This window comes from Hyaena hyaena, unplaced genomic scaffold (assembly GCF_003009895.1).
Source record: "Hyaena hyaena isolate Hyena2069 unplaced genomic scaffold, ASM300989v1 scaffold_134, whole genome shotgun sequence".
In the NCBI taxonomy this organism is placed as follows: Eukaryota; Metazoa; Chordata; class Mammalia; order Carnivora; family Hyaenidae; genus Hyaena; species Hyaena hyaena.
Genome location: NW_024080766.1, coordinates 152,922 through 174,720, shown reverse-complemented (window position 1 = coordinate 174,720; position 21,799 = coordinate 152,922). Strand labels below are relative to the sequence as shown.

Here is a 21,799-nt window from a genome sequence, read left to right as displayed (position 1 = left end):
GAAGGGGCAAGACTGGGCTCTCTGGGACCTTCTTTTTTTGTTGTTTTTTTTTTTTGTTTTTTTTTTTTTAATTTTTATTTATTTCTAGGAGAGAGAGAGAGAGACAGCGTGAGCAGGGGAGGGTCAGAGAGAGAGGGAGTCACAGACTGAAACAGGCTCCAGGCTCTGAGCTGGCAGTCAGCACAGAGCCCGACGCGGGGCTTGAACCCACGAACCGCGAGATCATGACCTGAGCGAAAGTCGGACGCCCAACCGACTAAGCCACCCAGGCGCCTCTGGGACCTTCTTTATAATGGCATGGATGGGACTGACCAAATCACTTCTGAAAGGTCCCACTTCTTAATACCATCACATTGGAAGTTCGGTTTCAATATACAAATTTCGTGGGAGGAACAAACATTCAGTCTATAGCAGTGGGTCATGTGCCCATCCCTGAGGGTGGTGTCTGAAGGTGGGATAAAGGGTGAACGCAGAGAGCCACGGCCTTGCGAGGATAGTGGAGCATCATGGCAGCATGGTGGAGAGGTACCTCCTAAATGATAAGGCAGAGATGCAGAGCACACAACATGTATCTGCCAGGGCATGTGTGATCTGTGGGAGATGCCTTCAACTTCTGTACCTTGGTTTCCTCATCTGAAAAATTGACTAATATTTTACTCATACATAGGGCCTGGGGCAGATTCCACATAATAACCATTTCCCTCATGATTGGTGAAGTTGAGCATCTTTTCATTTGCTTATTGGCCATCTGTATATCCGTTGGGAAGGTCATAGAAAAGACACTATCGTCAGTTGACCTGTGAGCTGGTTCCACGCTCTTGGAGGCTCCTCACCCCCAGCCTTGAGATGGGGGTGTGGTGTTGAGAACATCTGCACAGTATACATGACTGAGCCCAGCTGCAGCCTCTATATAAACTTTTAAGATTTCATGTGCAGATGTGGGTTCCATTCATCTTGCTGTGTCATATGTAAGTTCCCTTTGTTTATTAAAATGGTCACCTACCAACCCAAAGTGGATGCCTCTTTCTGTGTCCCTCCCTGCCCTGTGTGTACAGGGTACAGGAGCCAGTATCAGGTTACACCTGGGAAGCTCCCAAGAGTGCTGTAGACCAAAAATGTCTTCTTTGGAGAAATATCTATTTAAGCCCTTTGCCCATTTCTAAATTGGGTTTTTGGTTTTTGTTATTACTCAATTTTTGGAATTCTTCATTTTTCTGAGTATTAATCCCTTATCAGATACGTTATTTGCAATTATTTTCTCCTATTCTGAGGATTGCATTTTTACTCTGATACTATCCTTTAAAAACAAAGTTTTAAATTCTGATGAAATCCAATTTATCTCTCTATTTTTGCTGCCTGTGCTTTGGGTGTCATTTCCAAGAAATCACTGCTGGATTCAATGTCACAAATCTTTCCCCCCTCTTTTCTTCTATGAGCTTTATAGTTTAGGCCCTGCTTACAGGTCTTTGATCCATTTTGAGTTAATTTTTTAATATGGTGGGAGGTAAGGGGGCCCAACATCATTCTTTCACATGTAGATGTCTAGTTTCTTCACCACCATTTGTTGAAAAGACTGTCCTTTCTCTCTGAATGGTCTTGGCACCCTTGTCAAACATCATTTGACCATATGTGTGATGCTTTATTTCTGGGCTCTCTACTCTGTTCCATTGGTCTATATGTTTGTCTTATGGCACTGCCACATTATTGTAATTACTATAGCTTTGTAATGAGTTTTAAAAATCAGGAAGTGTGGGGAAAAAAAAAGGGTGCCTGGATGGCTTAGTCCGTTAAGCATCCGACTTTCGCTTAGGTCATGATCTCGTGGTTCGTGGGTTCGAGCCCCACGTCGGGCTCTGTGCTGACTGCCAGCTCAGAGCCTGGAGCCTGTTTCAGTCTGTGACTCCCTCTCTCTCTGACCCTCCCCTGCTCATGCTGTCTCTCTCTCTCTCTCCTAGAAATAAATAAAAAACATTAAAAAAAATCAGGAAGTGTGAGTCTTCCAACTTTGTTCTTCTTCAAGATTCTTTTGGCTACTTGGACTCCCTTGAGATTCCATAGGGATTTTAGGATAGATATTTCTCTTACAGCAAAAAACAGTGGTGTGATTTTGATAGAGATGGCATTGAATCTGCAGATTACTTTGGGTAGTACTGCCATCTTAAATCTTCCAGTCCATGAACATGGGTGTCTTTCCATGTCTTAGGTCTTTTCTTTCTTTCAGCAATGTTTCATAGTTTTCAATATGCAAGTCTTTCACCTCTTTGTCCAAATTTATTCCTAGATATTTTAATCTTTTGGAAGCTATTGTAAATCTTCTTTTAGTTTACTTTTCAGATTGTTCATCGTTGGTATATAGAAATACACTGAATTGTGCACATTGCTTTTGTATCCTGCAACTTTGCAGGTTTTTGTTAGTTCCAACAATGTGTGTGTGTGTGTGTGTGTGTGTAATCTTCAGGGTTTCTACATAAAAGATCATGTAATTTGTGAACAGAGATAGTTTTGCTTTTTCCTTTCTGATCGGATACCTTTAATTTCTTTTTCTTGTCTGGTTGCTCTGGCAAGAGCTTCTAGGACAATGTTGAATAGACGCGGAAAAAGTGGGCACCCTTGTCTTATGCCTGATCTTAGAGGAAAACCTTTTAGTCTTTCAACACTGAGTGTGAATTAGCTGTGGGTTTTCCATACACGGCCTTTCTCTTTTTGAGGCAGTTTCTTTCCATTCTTAGTTTAAATGGTTTTATCATGAAATGATGTTGAATCTTGTCAAAATGTTTTTTTCTGTATTAACTGAAATGACGAGAAGAAGTTTCTTCAAGCTGAACTTGCGGGAGGTTTGACTATGATTTCACAATATACATATTCCACCAACAAGTTAATTACAGCAATATTATTCCAAAGTAGGATGTACATTGAAAAGGAAAACAAAGGTTTGAAAAGGAAACAAAGACAGGAGAACACCATTTTTCTTGGCCCCAACACAAGCTGTAACTCTGAGATCCCCCTTGGGCAATCTGACCAAGGTTCTGATTGTAAATCTTTTGTGTTCCCTGGGATTGCAGCCATATTGGATAGATGCTATAAACCTTCTAGTCATGTTCTGAATAGACCCAGTTCTGAGAAAACTCCAGGTTGCAAGAAGCAATTCTTTATCTCAGTTCAACATCTTCTCTAAATGGTGTGCTCAGAACATTCACAGGAAGAAGCATCAGAACCAAAGTTTTATTTATTATTATTATTTTTTTCTTCAAAAGGAAGTTGGTGGGCTTCATTGTTTATGAGCTGCAGTTCAGCTGCTAAAAACTAGAGCAGGGTCCTTCTTTTTTTTTTTTTTTAATTTATTTTGAGAGAGAAGAGAGGGAGGGACAGAGAGAGAATCCTAAGCAGGCTCCACACTGTCAGTGCAGAGCTAGATATAAGGCTCGAACTCAAGAACTGTGAGCTCATGACCTGAGCTGAAGTCAAGAGTTTAGATAACCGACTGAACCACTCAGGCACCCTGGGTCCTTCTTTATAACGGGCTTTCACACAGCAGTCCTGGAACCTGAATTTCTCTAGGTCCGTAGCAGGTTTTCAATCATAATAGAGGTATCACAGCAGTTATTACAATACTCCAAAAAGCTCAGCTTCACTCTCTGACTTGGAAAACTTAAAATAGAACAAAACTTTTATGGCCCTTTGGAAAAGTCAGAAGGAGAACTTGGTTGTGGATTAAATATGAGAAGCGAGGCTGAGCCTCCCTGGGCCCTTGATGACTCCACACCCCATTGTTTCATGGGCAAGGGGACAGGCAGTCTCCCTGGGTCGGAATGGGCACAGAGGGATGAGCTTCCCTCTCTGTGTGTCCATAGAACCCCGTCCTCACTGTCTGCTCACTGTCAGGGTCCTGTCTCACCTGGTCCTATGCTTGACCCCAGATGGTCCACACAGCAACCTACTCTCTGGAACCAGGGACAGTTGAAAGTATTTGCGGCTTGACTGCCTTCTCAAGCGGTAATGTGCAGTGGTCAGGCCACTAGACGGTCTCCGACGTACCCTCAGCCTTAACTCTGCACAGTCTGGCTCACACGTGCATCTCCATGCACCTAGGCCTTGTGGGGTTTCTTTGTTTTGTTTTTTAATTTTTTAAAAATGTTTATTCATTTTTTAGAGAGAGACAGAGCATGAGCGGGGGAGGGGCAGATTGGGAGGGAGACACAGAATCTGAAGCAGGCTCCAGGCTCTGAGCTGTCAGCTGTCAGAGCCTGATGTGGGGTTCAAATCCACAAACCACAAGATCATGACCTGAGCCGAAGTTGGATGTTCAACCGACTGAGCCACCCAGGTGCCTGGCCTTGTTAATGTCTGAGTATTTCATCTGGGGCTGAGCATTATACATCAGGGACCTCAGAATTAAGTTAAAGCTGCCATGAGTTAGAATATCAATTTTTTTTTCTCTGACTTCTTAAGGGTTCAATTCTTTTTTAAAAATTATGTTTATTTTTGAGAAAGAGCAAGCAGGGGAGGAGCAGAGAGAGGGGAGGGACAGAGATATAAAGCAGGCTCTGCACTAACGGCAGAGAGCCCAATGTGGGGCTTGAACCCAAGGACCGTGAGATCATGACCCAAGCCAAAGTCGGATGCTCAACCGACTGAGCCATCCAGTCTCCCCAGTTTTATTTTTGATTTTAGTAATGTGGGGTATTTTCAAAATTAGAAAAGTAGAACACGCACAACTGTCCTTCTTCCATACTCATGGGCCTGCCATAGTACAGGCATGCTAACGTCACGGCACGTCCTCTTGTCGTGGTTTAAAAACTATGTGTTAAAAGACTGATATGAAACAAATATATACCACTTTTTGGCTTCATTTTATATCATAATAATTTCCTCACGTATTTTTTATTTTTTTTTAATGTTTTTTTAAATTTATTTCTAGGAGACAGAGAGAGACAGTGTGAGCAGGGGAGGGTCAGAGAGAGAGGGAGTCACAGACTGAAACAGGCTCCAGGCTCTGAGCTGGCCTTCAGCACAGAGCCCGACGTGGGGCTCGAACCCACGAACCGCGAGATCATGACCCAAGCGAAAGTCGGATGCCTAACCGACTAAGCCACCCAGGTGCCCCCCTCACTTATTTTTTAAAAACTACTTTTAAAGCAATTTTAACCTGTGTATAACTGTCCATCATATTTATACATTACTAATTTAACCACTCCCCTATTTATTTCCATTTTTTAACCGTTTTAAGTAATGTTGCAACATGTACAGTTATGAATAAATGTGGTCCTGTATTTTAGATCCTTTGCTATGGGCTAAGATATCTGATTCTAATGGCACATGACAATATAATGAGTCTCCATACATATTCAACAACTGTTTCTAGAGAGATCATTTCAATTTCCACGAATGTGAGAATAGTTTCAGCTTATCTATCTTACTGAATTCTCCATGCTCTGAATATTTTTCTGCTTGTTATTAAGCAAAAACCTGCATTTTGTCATGTACCTGGTGCCTCTTTGACCACCAAGAGGCCGGTTTTCTCCGGGGCTTCTGTGGGCAGTAGTGCCTCTTCTGTACATGATCCCTTCGAGGCTTAGCTAACTTTTATATTGGACTTAGTATTTTACTTATGTCTGTGCGTTCTCTGCAAACATGATATAAGAAACGGCTTTTTTTTTTTTTTTTGGCTTTTAATTTTGCTTCTGATACTTTTCAAACAGATTTTCTAGGTGTTTCTGCCATCAATCTATCAATTTCCTTTTTGTGATGGCTCTCTGCTCAAGCCTAAGAAGTTAGTGCCCTCCCCTCTCTCTGTGTCTAACCCTAACTCATAGACAAAAGCCGGTGTTGGTGTTTTCCTAAGTGGCCTGCAGAGTGCTGGGCGGCTACTCCCCACAGCCCTGAGGCCCATCCCTCTCTCTCCCTGCGACTTCCCATGCTGACTGCATTGTTCTAAGGTCCCTCTGGCTCTGGGTGATCAGGACTGGCAGCCGGTTTGTTAGAGGAGGTCATCACTATAAAAGAATGGTCATACACACTCAGAATGTTCTATTTCTGCTTTAAATATATAAATGCACATTCCTGCACCACCAACCTTGTGGGCAAGGGACCCCCTTGGAGGTTCGTTCCTCCTGGTGCTCTCCCTCAGCCCCAGGTGAGCTCTCATTGCTACTTTGTCCCATGTTACTAGGTAACAGTTCTCTATACTAAGCGTCCTGAATAGATTTCTGTGTGGGTCAGTCTTTTCATGGGACTCTAACAGGCACAGAGACCCGTCTTTTCTCTGCCGACCTGGGGGCTCTACTGTCTCCCTACTGAGTTGGCCACAGTCATGTTGCTGTGTCTCACAGTACCTCTCAAGTGGAGCAAGAACATAAAGACAGTAGGGAAAGCATATGGATGGGGAACTCTTCGGGATTTCCCCCCAAATATCCCAGTCTCTCAGGTGTCTTGCTCGTACCTAATGTGATGGCACCTTTTTCTAAGTGACTTTAGGGAGTCTGCCGAACATTCAACTTTGTTTTCACAGAATAAACTATCCCCCTCTTTATTTTTGTACTCATATCTAATTGGTTTAGGTTACAATTAAATTGGATTTAATTAGCTCTTCTTTTTCTACTTTAAGGTGGAAATTTAGATAAATGATATCAGACTTCCTCCACAAAACTATATATTATTTGAACTATATTATACATTAAACATTGCTTTAGTTATACGTGAACATTTCTGCATGTTCCGTTTTCATTCTGATTCAGTTCCAGTATTTTTTCCTTGTAATTTCTCTAACTCATGGGTTCTTTAGAAATGTGTTATTTGGTTTCCAAACAATTGAGGAGATTCTAGTTATTGGTTGTTGTTATTTAATTCTGATGATAGCACTGTGGTTAGAAAAAAGTACTTTATTTCTGTCTTTTCAAATTTATGAAATTGTATTTTTTTAAATACCTACTGCATGTTGTCGATCTTAAAAAGAATTTCATGTGTATTGGAAAGAATGTGTATTCTGCATTTGTTGGATGTAATGTTCTATAAATGTCAAATAGGTCAGTTTGTTAGGTGTTGTTCAGATCTTTTATATCCTTATTGATCTTTTTTCTAATTGTTTTACCAACTGTTGACAGAATAACGTGTTGTTGTCATTTAGTGTTATCATTTGTTTGTACTTGGAATCTCTCTTACTAGGGACCCTGTTGATAAATGGAGCCTTTTATCACTGTGGGTTGTCCTGTCCCCACGAGTTTCTGGTGACACTCACTGTTGGAGACCTAACTTGTCTGACAGTAAGATGGTCACCTGACCTCATACTTAGTGGCATATCTTGTTCCATTATTTTTCTTTCACCCTTTTTTGGGTCTTTACATTTAAAGGGCAATTCTTATAACCAGTTAGTTGGTCTTGCCTTTTTCTCAGTCCGAGTCTGGCAATATTTGTCCTTTAGTTGGAACTTTTAGTTCATTTAAGTACATTCACAAATATGGTTGGATTAAATCTGTCACCTTCACATGTGACCTCTATTTGCCTATCTGTTCCTTTGTTCTTCCTTTCATCCTCTTTTGTGTTTTGGGTTCGATTTATCTCTTCTATTGACGTTTTAGTTATTCCTCTTTGTGTTGCTTTCAGTAGTTGTTCTCAAGATTACAGCATGCATCTTCAACTCATCATAGTCTACTATTCAAGTAACATTTTGTTACTTTAAAACAATGTAAGAACATAGAGTAGTATAATTCAATTTACTCCCTCCCACATTTTGTGCTTTTTGTTATATATATTTTTAAAAATTTTAGCACTGAGGAGGGCACTTGTTGGGATGAGCACTGGGTGTTGTATGGAAGCCAATTTGACAATAAATTAAATTTAAAAATTATTTAAATTCCAGTTAGTTAACATACAGTGTAATTAGTTTCAGGTGTACAATTTAGTGATTCAACACTTTCATACAATACTCAGTGTTCATCACAAGGGTGCTCCTTAATCCCCATCGCCTACTTAACTCATCCCCTACTCACCTCTCTTCTGGTAACCACGAATGTGCTCTCTATAATTAAGAATCTGTTTCTTGTTTCGTCTCCCCATTTTTTCCTTTGCTTGTGTTGTTTAAATTCTACATATGAGTGAGATCATATGGTATTTGTCTTTCTCTGACTTATTTTGCTTAGCATTATACTCTCTAGCTCCTTCCATGTTGTTGCAAATGGTAAGATTTCATTTTTATGGCTGAGTATTATTCGTGTGTGTGTGTGTGTGTGTGTGTGTGTGTGTGTGTGTATCTCCCACATCTTTATCCATTCATATATCAGTGGACACTTAGCTTAGCTTGCTTCCATAGTTTGGTTATTGTTAACAAAGATACAATAAACATAGGGTGCACATATCCCTTTGAATTAATGTTTTCATATTCTTTGGGTAAACACACAGTAGTGTGACTACTGGATTATAGGGTAGTTCCATTTATAACTTTTTGAGGAATCTCCATACTGTTCTTCACAGGGGCTGCACTAGTTTGCATTCCCACCAACAGTGCATGAGGGTTCCTCTTTCTCCAAATCCTTGCCAACACATGTTGTTTCTTGTGTTGCTGAAATCAACCAATCTGACAGGTATGAGGTGACATCTCATTATAGTTTTGATTTGCATTTCCCTGAAGATCGGTGATGTTGAACATCTTTTCATGTGTCTGTTAGCCATCTGTATGTCTTCTTTGGAGAAATGTCAGCTCATTAATTCTACCCATTTTTAATCAGATAATTTTTTTTGGTGTTGATTTGTATAAATTCTTTATATATTTTAGATATTAAACTCTTATTGGGTATATAATTTATAAATATCTTCTCCCATTACGTTGTCTTTACTTTTGTTGACTGTTTCCTATGCTGTACAGAAGCTTTTTATTTTGGTGTAGTCCCAATAGTTTATTTTTTCTTTTGTTTGCCTTGCCTCAGGAGATATATCTAAAAAAAATGTTGCTATGGCCAGTGTTAGAGAAATTACTGCCTGTGCTCTCTTACAGGACTTTTATGGTTTCAGGTCTAATGTATAGGGTGAGGGCCAGATGGCTAACTCCCAAATTCATTCTATGAGGCCAGAGGTACCGATTCCAAAACCAGATAGAGACACAATAGCAAAAAAAAAAGAACTATGGGCCAATTTTCTCTAATGAACACATATGAAAAAGTCCTCAACAAAGTACTAGCAAATAAAATCCAACAATACATTAAAAAACTCACTCATGGGGCACCTGGGTGGCTCAGTCGGTTAAGCGTCCAACTTCGGCTCAGGTCATGATCTCACAGTTCATGGGTTCGAGCCCCGCGTCAGGCTCTGTGCTGACAGCTAGCTCAGAGCCTGGAGCCTGTTTCAGATTCTGTATCTCCCTCTCTCTCTGACCCTCTCCTGCTCACGCTCTCTCTCTCTCTCTTTAATGTTTAAATAAAACATTAAAAAATTAAAAAAAAAACTCACTCATCATGATGTAGTGGGATTTATTCCTGGGTTGCAAGAGTGGTTCAATATTCACAAATCAATCAACAAGATACATCACATCAGTAAGAGAAAGGATCATATGATCATTTCAATAAATGCAGAGAAAGCATTTGACAAAGTACATCATCCATTCATGATAAAAACCCTCAACAAAGTAGGCATAGAGGGAACATCCCTCAACATCATAAAGGCCACATATGAAAAACCCACAGCTAAAATCAACAGTAAAAAAACTGAGAGCTATTCCCCTAAAGTCAGGAACAAGACATGGATGTCCACTCTCACCACTTTTATTTGACATAGTACTGGAAGTCCTTGCCACAGCAATCAGACAACAAAAAAGAAATAAAAGGCATCCAAATCCAAAAGGAAGAAGTAAAACTTCCACTATTTGCAAATGACATGACACTACATACAGAAAATCCTAAAGACTCCATCAAAAACTACTAGAACTGAGAAACCAGTTCAGTAAGGTCACAGGATACAAAACCAATGTACAGAAATCCATTGCATTTGTATGCACTAATAATGAAGCAGCAGACAGAAATTAAGAAAACAATCTCATTACAACTGCACCAGAAATTTTAAAATGTCTGGGAATAAACTTAACCAAAGAGGTGAAAGACCTATATACTGAAAACTATAAAACACTGATGAAAGAAATTGAAGATGGGGGCGCCTGGGTGGCTCAGTCAGTTATAAGTGTCCAACTTCAGCTCAGGTCATGATCTCATGGTTCGTGAGTTCAGCCCCTTGCCAGGCTTTGTGCTGACAGCTCAGAGCCTGGAACCTGCTTCAGATTCTATGTCTCCCTCTCTCTCTGCCCCTCTCCTGCTCATGTTCTCTCTCTCAAAAACAAATAAACATTAAAAAAATAAATTGAAGATGACACAAAGAAATGGAAAGACATCCCATGCTCATGGATTGTAAGAAGAAATATTATTACCGCATAGGACAAGATATTGGGGGAGGGATAAGAAGTATTGTTAAAATGTCTATGCTACCCAAAGCAATCTATAAATTTAATGTAATCTCTATCAAAATACCAACAGCATTCTTCACAGAACTAAAACAATATTAAAATTTGTATGGAACAAAAAAAGACCTGGAAGAGCCAAAGTAACTTTGAAAAAGAAAAAAAAAAAAAAAAACCTGGAGGTAACATAATTCCAGGCTTCAAATTATATTACAAAGCTGTAGTAACCAAAATAGCGTGGTACTAGCATAAAAACAGACACGCAGATTAATGGAACAGAATGGAAAACCCAGAAATAAACCCACAATTATATGGTCAATTAATCTTTGACAAAGCAGGACAAAATATCCAATGAGAAAAAAACAGTCTCTTCAACAAGTGGTATTGAAAAAACTGGACAGCAACAGGCCAAAGAAAGAAACTGGATCACTTCTTTCACCACACACAAAAATAAAATCAAAATGGACCTAAATGTGAGACTAGCGCTGAGGTTTCTTAAAGTTCAATTTCTCCTCCTCTGAGCATAGATGGCCCTTCTTTCCCTGTTAAGCTGCTCTTCCACCCACCTTCCCTGGAGTCTCAGTAACTGGTCCCAGGTTTGAAAGTGTCTTCTGTTCTTGCTCACTTAGGAAGTCATATCTCTCTATAATTTAGTTCTTTTAGATCTCTATGTATCCACAGCTCTTGGATGGTTTTAAAGGAAAGTATAATTGTTTTGGTTTATGTAGGGCTTTCTTGTTGCTTTGGCAAGAGTTAAAGTCTCTCACACAGTTTTACACCATAACTAGAAATAGGGCTTACCTATTCATTGGCCCTAAATGTTTTGTCAATTTCTGTTGTTTTCTGACCCTTCCTCTATGTAGGGGTATATGTACACTTTTCCAAATGGACAGGTGTTATTGTTATTGATTTGTAGTTTTATTGCACTACAGTCTTTAGATATCAATTCTTTGGTATTTATTGCTACCTTATGATTAATAGTCAGTTCTGGTCAATTTCAATAAATGGACATGCACACTTAAGAAGAGTGTATGCTCTTTAATATTCTCAAGTTGTATACATTCTTAAAGTAAATGTATATCCTCTAATTGTAAAACTTGACCAGAATTTTATCAAATTTTGGTTAATTCTGGAAAATGTCCATGTGTGTTTGGGAAGGATGTGTATTTTAAGATGACTGGCTTCAGTACTCCATGCATGCCCATTCATGGAAGAGAGGAACAGGTGTTCAGACATATATCTTAAGTAATATGGAGTCTTCTTATCTATTTGCTTTGGAGAGAGGTGAGATCTCTCATTATGATTACGTTTACTCCTTCTAATTCTTTCCGTTTGTGTGCCAAACAGGTCAGGCTACGTTGTTACGTGTTTACAGATTGTTACATATTCCTGGTTGTTATTGGTATTATTACTCAATGATCTGCTTTAGCCTTGATAATGCAGTTTGCCTTTTACTATATTTAATTTTTTATGACTATTGCTACACCAGTTATCTTTGGTTGGAATTTTGCTGGGCTACCATTTAATAACTTTGTTTTCATCCTGTTATATTTGTTGTGCTATTTATTCCTGTACCTTCGTTTTGTTTGTTCCCTCCTTTCTGGCTTCCATTTGATCTCATCTTTTTTTTTAATGTTTTATTTATTTCTGAGAGAGAGAGAGACAGCATGAGCAGGGGAGGGTCAGAGAAAGAGGGAGACACAGAATCCGAAACAGGCTCCAGGCTCTGAGCTAGCTGTCAGCACAGACCCCAATACGGGGCTCGGATCCATGAACCGTGAAATCATGACCTGAGCCAAAGTCAGATGTTCAACTGACTGAGCCACCCAGGCCCCCTGATTTCATCTTCTTTACTGTAATCCCCTGCTCCTGCTTCCCCTCATCATGCAAACATTCTATGTCTATATCTTACTGATTACCTTTAACTTCTCCAGACATTTTTTGACCCAAACTGTGATGAAAGAAAGTCACAAACAAGCTGATGAATCACTTTGAACATTTCTTGTATCTACAGAGGGATGGAAGAATGGTGGTCATTGAAATCTCAATAATACAAGAAACTATTAGTATGATTAGTAATGTTCTTCAAGCCACATACTTAGACCATAGAAGATAAATAAAAACTGCACTGATCTATAGTAACTACGATATGTTTATATGCACAGGTGTTGAAATAAGTTCATTTTCTCCTATGTCATACAGATGATAAAATTTTTATTTTCTTTAATCAAAAGTAAAAAGCAATATAAATATGAAAATAGTAAGGTTATCCAAAATTTCATTTTGTGCTGATTAAATTGTATATTTGTAAATATGTGTTGATACTAAAGAGTAGTAGTATTCACATGGCTTTTTCAGATAATAAGCAATGTTGTAAATGGGAAAGCAGATGACTTATGATTAAAATGAAAGGAAAAAGAAATGTAACAGAAGAAAGAAGGTGAAACATTAGGTCAAAATACCTTTCCAAAACACACCTTTGAAAGGAGACAGGCGTTTTTGTTCCTTGTGCTGTTGTTTATCTCTGTTCCTCATCAGTCAATACCCTTTAAATGTGCAAAAGGTACATATTCACAAAGGAAAATATCCTCTGTGTAGACCACTTCATACAAAGAATCAAATCTAGGATATCATTGGCCATTTCTCTACCATAGTCATTCTAGCTAAAAGACATTCAAAGAATTTAATAAATCAAAGTAGTCCGGTGGTAGTTTTTTTTTAAAGCCCTACTTCAATATCAATGGAAAAATAAAAGGTACTGATTAATAAAGATCTTACTTTTTAAGATCTTTGTACTTTTTAATATCAAATGTACTTTTTTGTATTTCTTTTATTTATTTATTTTAATTCTTTTTATAATTTTTTTACAAATAGTTTATTGTCAAGTTGGTTTCCATATAACACCCAGTGCTCATCCCCACAAGTGCCCTCCTCCATGCCTGTCTCCTCCCTCCCCGCCAAACCCATCAGTCCTCAGTTTGTTGTCAGCATTCAAGAGTCTCTCATGGTTTGCCTCTCTCCCTCTCCCCCACTATTTCCCCCCTTTTTCTCCCCCACGGTCCTCCGTTAAGTTCCTCCTAATCTCCTATATGTGCAAACATATGTTATTTGTCCTTCTCTGCCTGACTTATTTTGCTCAGCATAACACCCTCAAGGTCCATCCATGTTGCTACACATGGCCAGATTTCATTCCTTCTCATTGCCATGGAGTATTCCATGGTATAGATAAACCACATCTTCTTGATTCATTCGTCCGTTGATGGACACTTAGGCTCTTTCCATGTTTTGGCTATTGTGGAGAGTGCTGCTATGGACATTGGGGTCCATGTGTCCCTATGCATCAGCACTCCTGTGTCCCTTGGGTAAATTCCTAACAGTGCTATTGCTGGGTCCTAGGGGAGTTCTATTGTTAATTTCCTGAGGAACCTCCACACTGTTTTCCAGAGGGGCTGTACCAGCTTACATTCCCACCAGCAGTGTAGGAGGGTGCCCGTTTCTCCACATCCTCGCCAGCATCTAGAGTTCTCTGATTTGCTCATTTTAGCCACTCTGACTGGCACTGGCGTGAGGTGGTATCTCAGTGTGGTTTTGATTTGTATTTCCCTGATGAGGAGGGATGCTGAGCATCGTTTCATGGGTCTGTTGGCCATCTGGATGTCCTCTTTGGAGAAGTATCTGTTCATGTCTTCTGCTCATTTGTTCACTGAATTGTTTGTTTTCGGGTGTGGAGTTTGGTGAGTTCCTTATAGATTTTGGATACTAGCCCTTTATCTGATATGTCATTTGCAACTATCTTTTTACATTCTGTCAGTTGCCTATTAGTTTTATGGATTGTTTCCTTTGCGGTGCAGAAGCTTTTAATCTTGATGAGGTGCCAATAGTTTAGTTTTGCTCTTGATTACCCTGCTTTTGGGGATGTGTCAAGTAAGAAGTTGCTGCGGTGGAGGTCAAGGAGGTTGTTTCCTGTTTTCTCCTCTAGGGCTTTGATGGTTTCCTGTCTCACGTTCAGGTCCTTTATCCATTTTGAGTTTGTTTTTGTGCATGGTGTGAGAAAATGATCTAGTTTCATTCTTCTGCATGTTGCTGTCCAGTTCTCCCAGCACCATCTGTTAAAGAGGCTGCCTTTTTTCCATTGGATATTCTTTCCTGCTTTGTCAAAGATTAGTTGGCTGTATACTTTTGGGTCCACTTCTGAGTTCTCAATTCTCTTCCATTGGTCTATGTGTCTGTTTTTGTGCCAATACCATACTGTCTTGATGATGACAGCTTTGTAGTAGAGGCTAAAGTCTGGGATGGTGATGCCTCGCGTTTTGGTTTTCTTCTTCAATATTACTTTGGCTATTCGGGGTCTTTGTGGTTCCATACAAATTTTACGATAGTTTGTTCTAGTTTTGAGAAGTATGCTGGTGCAATTTTGATTGGGATTGCATTGAATGTGTAGATTGCTTTGGGTAGTAATGACATTTTAACTATATTTATTCCTCCAATCTATGAGCATGGAATGTTTTTCCATTTTTTTGTGTCTTCTTCAATTTCTTTCATAAGTTTTCTATAGTTTTTATCATACAGATCTCTTGTATCCTTGGTTACGTTTATTCCTAGGTATTTTATGTTTTTTTGTGCAATTGTGAATGGTATCAGTTTCTTGATTTCTCTTTCTGTTGCTTTATTATTGGTGTATAAAAATGCAACCAGTTTTTGTACGTTGATTTTGTACCCTGCAACTTGGCTGAATTCTTGGATCAGTTCTAGTAGGCTTCTGGTGGAGTCTGTCGGGTTTTCTATGTAGAGTATCATGTCGTCTGTGAAAAGTGAAAGTTTGACTTCTTTGACGATTTTGATGCCTTTGATTTCCTTTTTTTCCTGATGGCTGATGCTAGGACTTCCAGCACTATGTTAAACAACAGTGGTGAGAGTGGACATCCCTGTCGTGTTCCTGATCTCAGGGGGAAAGCTCTCAGTTTTTCCCCATTGAGGACGATGTTAGCTGATGGTTTCTCATAGATGGCTTTTATGATGTTTAAGTAAGTTCCTTCTATCCCGACTTTCTCGAGGGCCTTTATTACGAAGGGATGCTGTATTTTGTCAAATGCTTTTTCTGCATCTATTGACAGGATCATATGGTTTTTCTCTTTTCTTTTGTTGATGTGATGTATCACATTGATTGATTTGTGAATACTGAACCAGCCCTATCACCCAGGAATGAATCCCATTTGATCTTGGTGCTGTTGGATTTGATTTGCAAGTATCTTGTTGAGGATTTTTGCATCTGTACTCATCAAGGATATTGGCCTGTAGTTCTCTTTTTTTTGCTGGATCTCTGTCTGGCTTGGGAATCAGAGTGATGCTGGCTTCATAAAGTGAGTCCAGAAGTTTTCCTTCAATTTCTATTTTTTGGAATAGCTTGAGAAGAATGAGTATTCATTCTGTTTTGAATGTCTGGTAGAATTCCCCAGGTAAGCCATCAGGTTCAGGGCTTTTATTTGTTGGGAGATTTTGGATAACTGATTTGATTTCCTCATTAGTTATGGGTCTGTTCAAATTTTCTATCTCTTCCCGTGTGAATTTTGGTAGTGAGTGTGTGTTTAGGAATTTGTCCATTTCTTCTAAGTTGTCCAATTTGTTGGCATATAATTTTTCATAGTATTCCCTGATAATTGCTTGTATTTCTGAGGGGTTGGTTGTAATAAGTCCATTTTCATTCATGATTTTGTCTCTTTGGGTGCTCTGTCTTTTCTTCTTGAGAAGCCTGGCTAGAGGTTTGTCAATTTTATTTTTTCAAAAACCAACTCTTGGTTTCATTGATCTGTTCAATTGTTTCTTTGGTTTCTATGTTGTTTATTTCTGCTCTGAGTTTTACTATTTCTCTTCTTCTACTGGGTTTGGGGTGCTTTTGTTGCTCTGCCTCTAGTTCCTTTAGGTGAGCTGTTAGATTTTGCACTTGTGCTTTTTCTAATTTCTTGAAATGGGCCTGGAGCACAATGTACTTTCCTCTTAGGACTGCCTTTGCCACATCCCATAGTGCTTGGATTGTTGTATTCATTTTCATTTGTTTCCATATATTTTTTAATTTCTTCTCTAATTGCCTGATTGGCCCATTTATTCTTTAGTAGGGTATTCTTTAACCTCCATGTTTTTGGAGGTTTTCCAGACTTCTTCCTGTGATTGATTTCAAGTTTCAAAGCATTATGATCTGAAAGTGTGCATGGTATGATCTCTATTATTTTTTATTTATTGAGTGCTGCTTTATGTCCCAGTATGTGATCTATCTTGGAGAATGTGCCTATACACTTGAGAAGAAAGTGAATTCCATGGCCTCAGGATGTAGAGTTCTAAATATATCTGTCAAATCCATCCGGTCCAATGTGTCATTCAAGTCCATTGTTTCTTTAGTGATTTTCTGTCTGGTTGATCTATCCATTGCTGTAAGCAGAGTATTAAAGTCCCCTACTATTAGCACATTCTTATCTATAAGATTGTTTCTGTTTGTGATTGTTTCAAATATTTAGGTGCTCCCATATTCAGTGCATAGACATTTATAATTGTTAGTTCTTCCTGATGGATAGACCCTGTAATTATTAAATAATGCCCTTCTTCATCCCTTGTTATTGTCTTTAATTTAAAGTCCAGTTTGTCTGATATAAGTATAGCTACTCCAGGACTCCTTCAGCACCTTTCCCTCTCTCTTACTCTTCTGGAATTCCTATTATACGGATATTGTTCCATTTGATTGTATTGCTGAGCTCTCGAACTCTTCTTTCATGTTCCTGGATCAGTTTATCTTTTTCTCAGTTTCTTCTTTTTCTATAATAGTGTCTTCTAAATCACTTATTCTCCTTCCTGCCTCTTCAATCCGTGCATTGGATGCCTCCAGTTTATTATGTATCTCATTTATCACATTTTAAATTCACCATAACTATTTTTAAGCTCGATATTGTTTGTATCCATAGTTTCTCTGATGTCCTCCATGCTTTTTTCAAGACCGGCTATTAATTTTATGATTATTGTTCTAAATTCTTGTTCAGTTATGTTTCTTATATCTGTTTCGAGCCGTTCTCCAGCTGTCATTTCTTCCTGGAATTTCTTTGGAGGAGAGTTCTGCTGTTTCGTCATTTTGGTAAGCTTTCTATCTCTTGTTACTTTTAAAAGTTTGTTGTACACTCGGCCCCTGTGAGTTCTGCTGTATTAGAGAGGGCTCTTTTGACTGTTCAGGGCCTGTCTGTTCAGGAAGTGTTCCTTGGATGGTGTCTCTTGGTTTCTCTTGTTGAGTGTTTGGTTATTTTGTTTCGCTACTGGTAGTGGTATTTGGGACTCTCCACCATGTGTAGTTCTGCTTGTTTCTTGAGGCATCCCTCCATCTTTAAAACAAAGCAAAGTAGCTTGTTGTCTTAAATCCCAAATTTGCGAAATGTGAGAAATAAGCTCACTGACCCAGTCACAGGCGGGATGCAGGGAACCAGAGCACAGTGAAGCGAGGCTTTAAGCAACATTCTTGCCAGGGCAGGTGTGAGCAGGACAGGCACACACCGGGCAGTCGTCAAATGTACTTTTTAAGATTGAGCCATGAATCTCTACAGCAGCTCTCATATACCCACAACTTGTCTGCCACTAGTTTTAAGATTGTCTAAAAAATAACCTACAATAAAAATATCCCAAGACACTTCTCCCTTAAATTTATCTATGGATTTAAATCAATATTAATTAAAACTCCTAGTATGATTTGTATAAATTAACTGATTCTAAATTTTTTACAGATATGCAAAGACACTAGAATAATTAAACAATTTTGAAAAAAAGAACAAAGTGAGAGGCCTTACACCAGCTGATTTCAGGATTCACTATAAAGGTTCAGTAATCAAAACCATGTTACTAGAGGAAAGAGACTTATAGATCAGGAGGAACAAAACAGAATCCAGGAACAGATTCATACTTTTAGTGATAATTCACTTTCAACAAAGTTACCTGGGTGAGTCAATGGACAAAGGATGGTCTTTTCAGCAAACGGTGCTGGAACAGTTGGATAAATAAGACATGCAAAGACAAACAAATTTGATGCTTACCTCACTCTATATACAGAAATTTAATTCAAAATGGATCTTAGGCATAAAAGTAAAGTCCTTACGACACAGAGAACGAAACAAAAAAAAATAGAAAAACCTCACCAATATTAAGGAAATTAACAGGTAAGCTACAGATGGGAAAAAATATTTGCAAACCGTATATATGATAAAGAACCTGTATCTAACATATATAAAGAACTCTTACAACTCAATAAGACATTGCAGAAATCTGGCAGCAAGTACCTTCTTAAATGTTATTCCCTGTGTGCTGTACTTGCCTTGTCCCATTGGCCCTTGCAGACAAAAATCTGCTCTTGTGACCTTATATATTTGTAGTTATCTGATTATTTAAAAAAACAGAGTTATTTTAATGAAAAAAAAAGATGACAACAATCCACTTTTAAGACTGCATAAAGGATTGGAATTGACACATCACAAATAGGGTATATGAAAGGCAAGTAAGTCCAGGAAAAGATGCTTAATATCTGTAGTTTTTAGGGAGATTCAAACTAATACCACAACAGGACACCACTGCACATGTAAGAGAATGGTTAGAATTTAAAAGGCTGACAATAGCAGGTTTGGGTGAGGATGCCAAGCAACTGGCGCTCTCCAGTGCTGTTGATGGGACTGCACAAGGTGCAACCACTTGGAGAAAAGTCTGGAAATGGCCCAGCAATCACACATGTAGCTATTTACCCAGGAAAACGGAAGCCCACACAGATTCTTGTATGCAGATATTGGTAGTAATTTTATACATAATATTCTAAAACTGGAAGCATCCTAAATGTCTATTAACCTATGAATGAGTAAACAAATTGCAGTATTTTCCATACAATGGAATACCACTCAGAAGGAAAAAAAAAAGCACCTAAGACATTTATTAAGCTGGGTTTGAAGACTGGTGAAAGTTCACTGGGGGAACCCGAATGGATACCTGTGCCCAGAGTGGGCTACCTGCGATGCCTGTTTCTGGAACACAAAGCATTAGTTCACTCATCATTTGAGACTATGGAAAAAAGGAGCCAGAAGCCAGAGGAATGAAACTGAGCCAGTAACATTATGGACCCAAAACCTGGAGTGAACTGTGAAGATCTCTCCATTTATTCAATTAAACTCTATGAAAATCTGAGGTTAATCCCACAGCTTACTTTCAGAGAACAACAAATGCTCACTTGAGTTATTTCTGCTTTAATTGCTAGTTTAATTTCATGTTCTTCTTTGCCTCTATCAGTGGTATATTTCCCCAGATCTAAAATTCCATGAGCTTGGTTTAAATATTTGCCAGGTACCAAGTAACAATTTGGCCTAGCTCTTCCATACAGTCAAGGACAGGAAGGCATTATCTGCAGGAGAGGGTCTTCTAGGTTTCCTTCTGCAGGGAAAACCATCACACGGTTCTGTCCCCTGAGGAGAGGATCTCACACAGGTTTTGGCCCCTGCAGGGCGGGTACTCACACAGGCTTCCTGCTGCAGGTGCTGTAGGACCCTCTTGGCTGGGATGAGGAAGTCAGTGAGGCAGCGCAGCCCATCCCCACCATGGAGCCTCTCAGCCACACTGAATAGCTGCCAGAGCACAGTGGCTGCTGTGGCCTCAAAAGGTGGGTAGAGGGAAGACAGTGTGTTCTGGATATAGGTGTCAAGAGATTCCAGATCCTGAAATGCAAGAGAGGATTGGGTAAATTAAGACATCGATTAAGACAGGTACAGAGGAGAGTTTCACTGGCTGGGTATGTAAGGGTCCACTTTACAGGCTCTATCTTATGTCTGGGTATGCGAGTTGTCTTTGTGGAACAGGAAGGTGCAAGCAAATCCTTAGCATAGTGGGGAGTTCCTCTTGGAGCAATCTGCTGGCCATTCACATTGTCACACAGCAGAAGCACACTGAGGAAGTGCCCATGGCCTCAGTAGGTAGACCTGACCCATTGGCCTAAGAGGGGAACCCTAACTAACACTTTGTAAGTGAGGTTGTTGCTGCTGTCACCAGAGGCACAATCAAGTTCCACCCCATTAAATTCTGAAATGTGCACCTGAAAATGCTGTATTTTAGGGTTTCTGTGGGCATGTGGAATTTCTCAGGGGCCCTCCCTTTCCCTGGTACTCCTGGGTCTGAAGGGATTGGGGGAGGCCCCTGTGGCAAGGACAGAGCTGGTCCACATGTAATTTAATACTCAGAAAAGTTTATCTACAATGAATACATTTTAATTGTGCTGATAAGTTTTTTTTTAATTTAAACAAAACCATTAAGGCATCCTTTATCAAAATCACAGAATTATACCCACTCGTTCATTCTGAAAACAGTATCATTGGTACCTGATTTCTTCTTCATATTTTGATACAACAAGCTTTTATGTAAAGACAGAATGCTTTTAGTTTAAAAGATTTTTAAAGCTATTTTTAGATGCAACATTTCCTGAGGAAATACCACAAGGTTCATTTGTTTGGAAAAGAAATGCAAGGCTACAAATAACAGTTAAAAGTCAAAGAGGTTAAAATTGTGAAATTGATTTTTAAAGGGACAACAGTTATATATCTGAGACTCCTCCGAACTGCTAGTGCTACAGGAAACAGAAAATAAAACAGTGAGTGGAGTGGATAAGGACCCAGGCTGTCTGTCCTGACAGAAAGGTAAAGCCGTACAGTGACCAGGGAGGTGTGTGCTGCAGAAAGTTCAGCTTCTGGTAACTCCCACCACACCATGTCAGCATGGTGAGGCATTGGTTAGATATCCTCTGGAGCTCCCACACTGACAAAGGGTTCCTCATGTCTGTCTGTTCTCCTCCCTCCATATACCTGGCTCTCCCCACCAGACAGGGTCACTCACTCAGTAGGAATTATCTAAATAGTAATTGTATCCAAAAACTACCAAGGGTGGTCAGTCTAATGTCTAAAAACTCAAATCACACCTGAGCCACCAGTAAATATCCAGCCCATAAGAAGAATGGAGGTGGTCTTGAGCCAGGGGCAGGAATCATGCTCTAGACATGATGTACCTCACAAAGATCTGAAGCAAATGCTTAATTGTGATACAAGAAACTGGCAAAGGTAGAAGGGTCATGTCTTTAATGACCTATTTTGGAGGAAATAAAATGCAAACTCTGGACCCTCCCAAAGAGAGATGTCTTCCTGCTGCCCAGATACCCAAGTCCAGGCCCACTCTTTCTCCAGACTCGAAGATGTATCCTCATTCTTGTGTCTATCCGTGGTTAGTAGCCTCCCAGCAGGTCTCCTGGCCTCTGCCCCACCCACGCATCTTCTGAAAACTGCCTAATGTGAGGAAAAGGGGGGTGATACTTGCTGAGAT

At 39.4% G+C, this 21,799-nt stretch overlaps 1 protein-coding gene across 1 annotated transcript in view; it reads right to left on the bottom strand.

Moving 5' to 3' along the window:
- Positions 1-21,799, bottom strand: part of PLEKHG4B (pleckstrin homology and RhoGEF domain containing G4B) — an 83,482-nt gene that overhangs the window by 42,179 nt on the left and 19,504 nt on the right. The window contains exon 2 of the mRNA XM_039238040.1: positions 19,954-20,151. Coding sequence (XP_039093971.1) covers positions 19,954-20,151 — 198 coding nt within the window. The remainder of the gene's footprint in view (positions 1-19,953; positions 20,152-21,799) is intronic.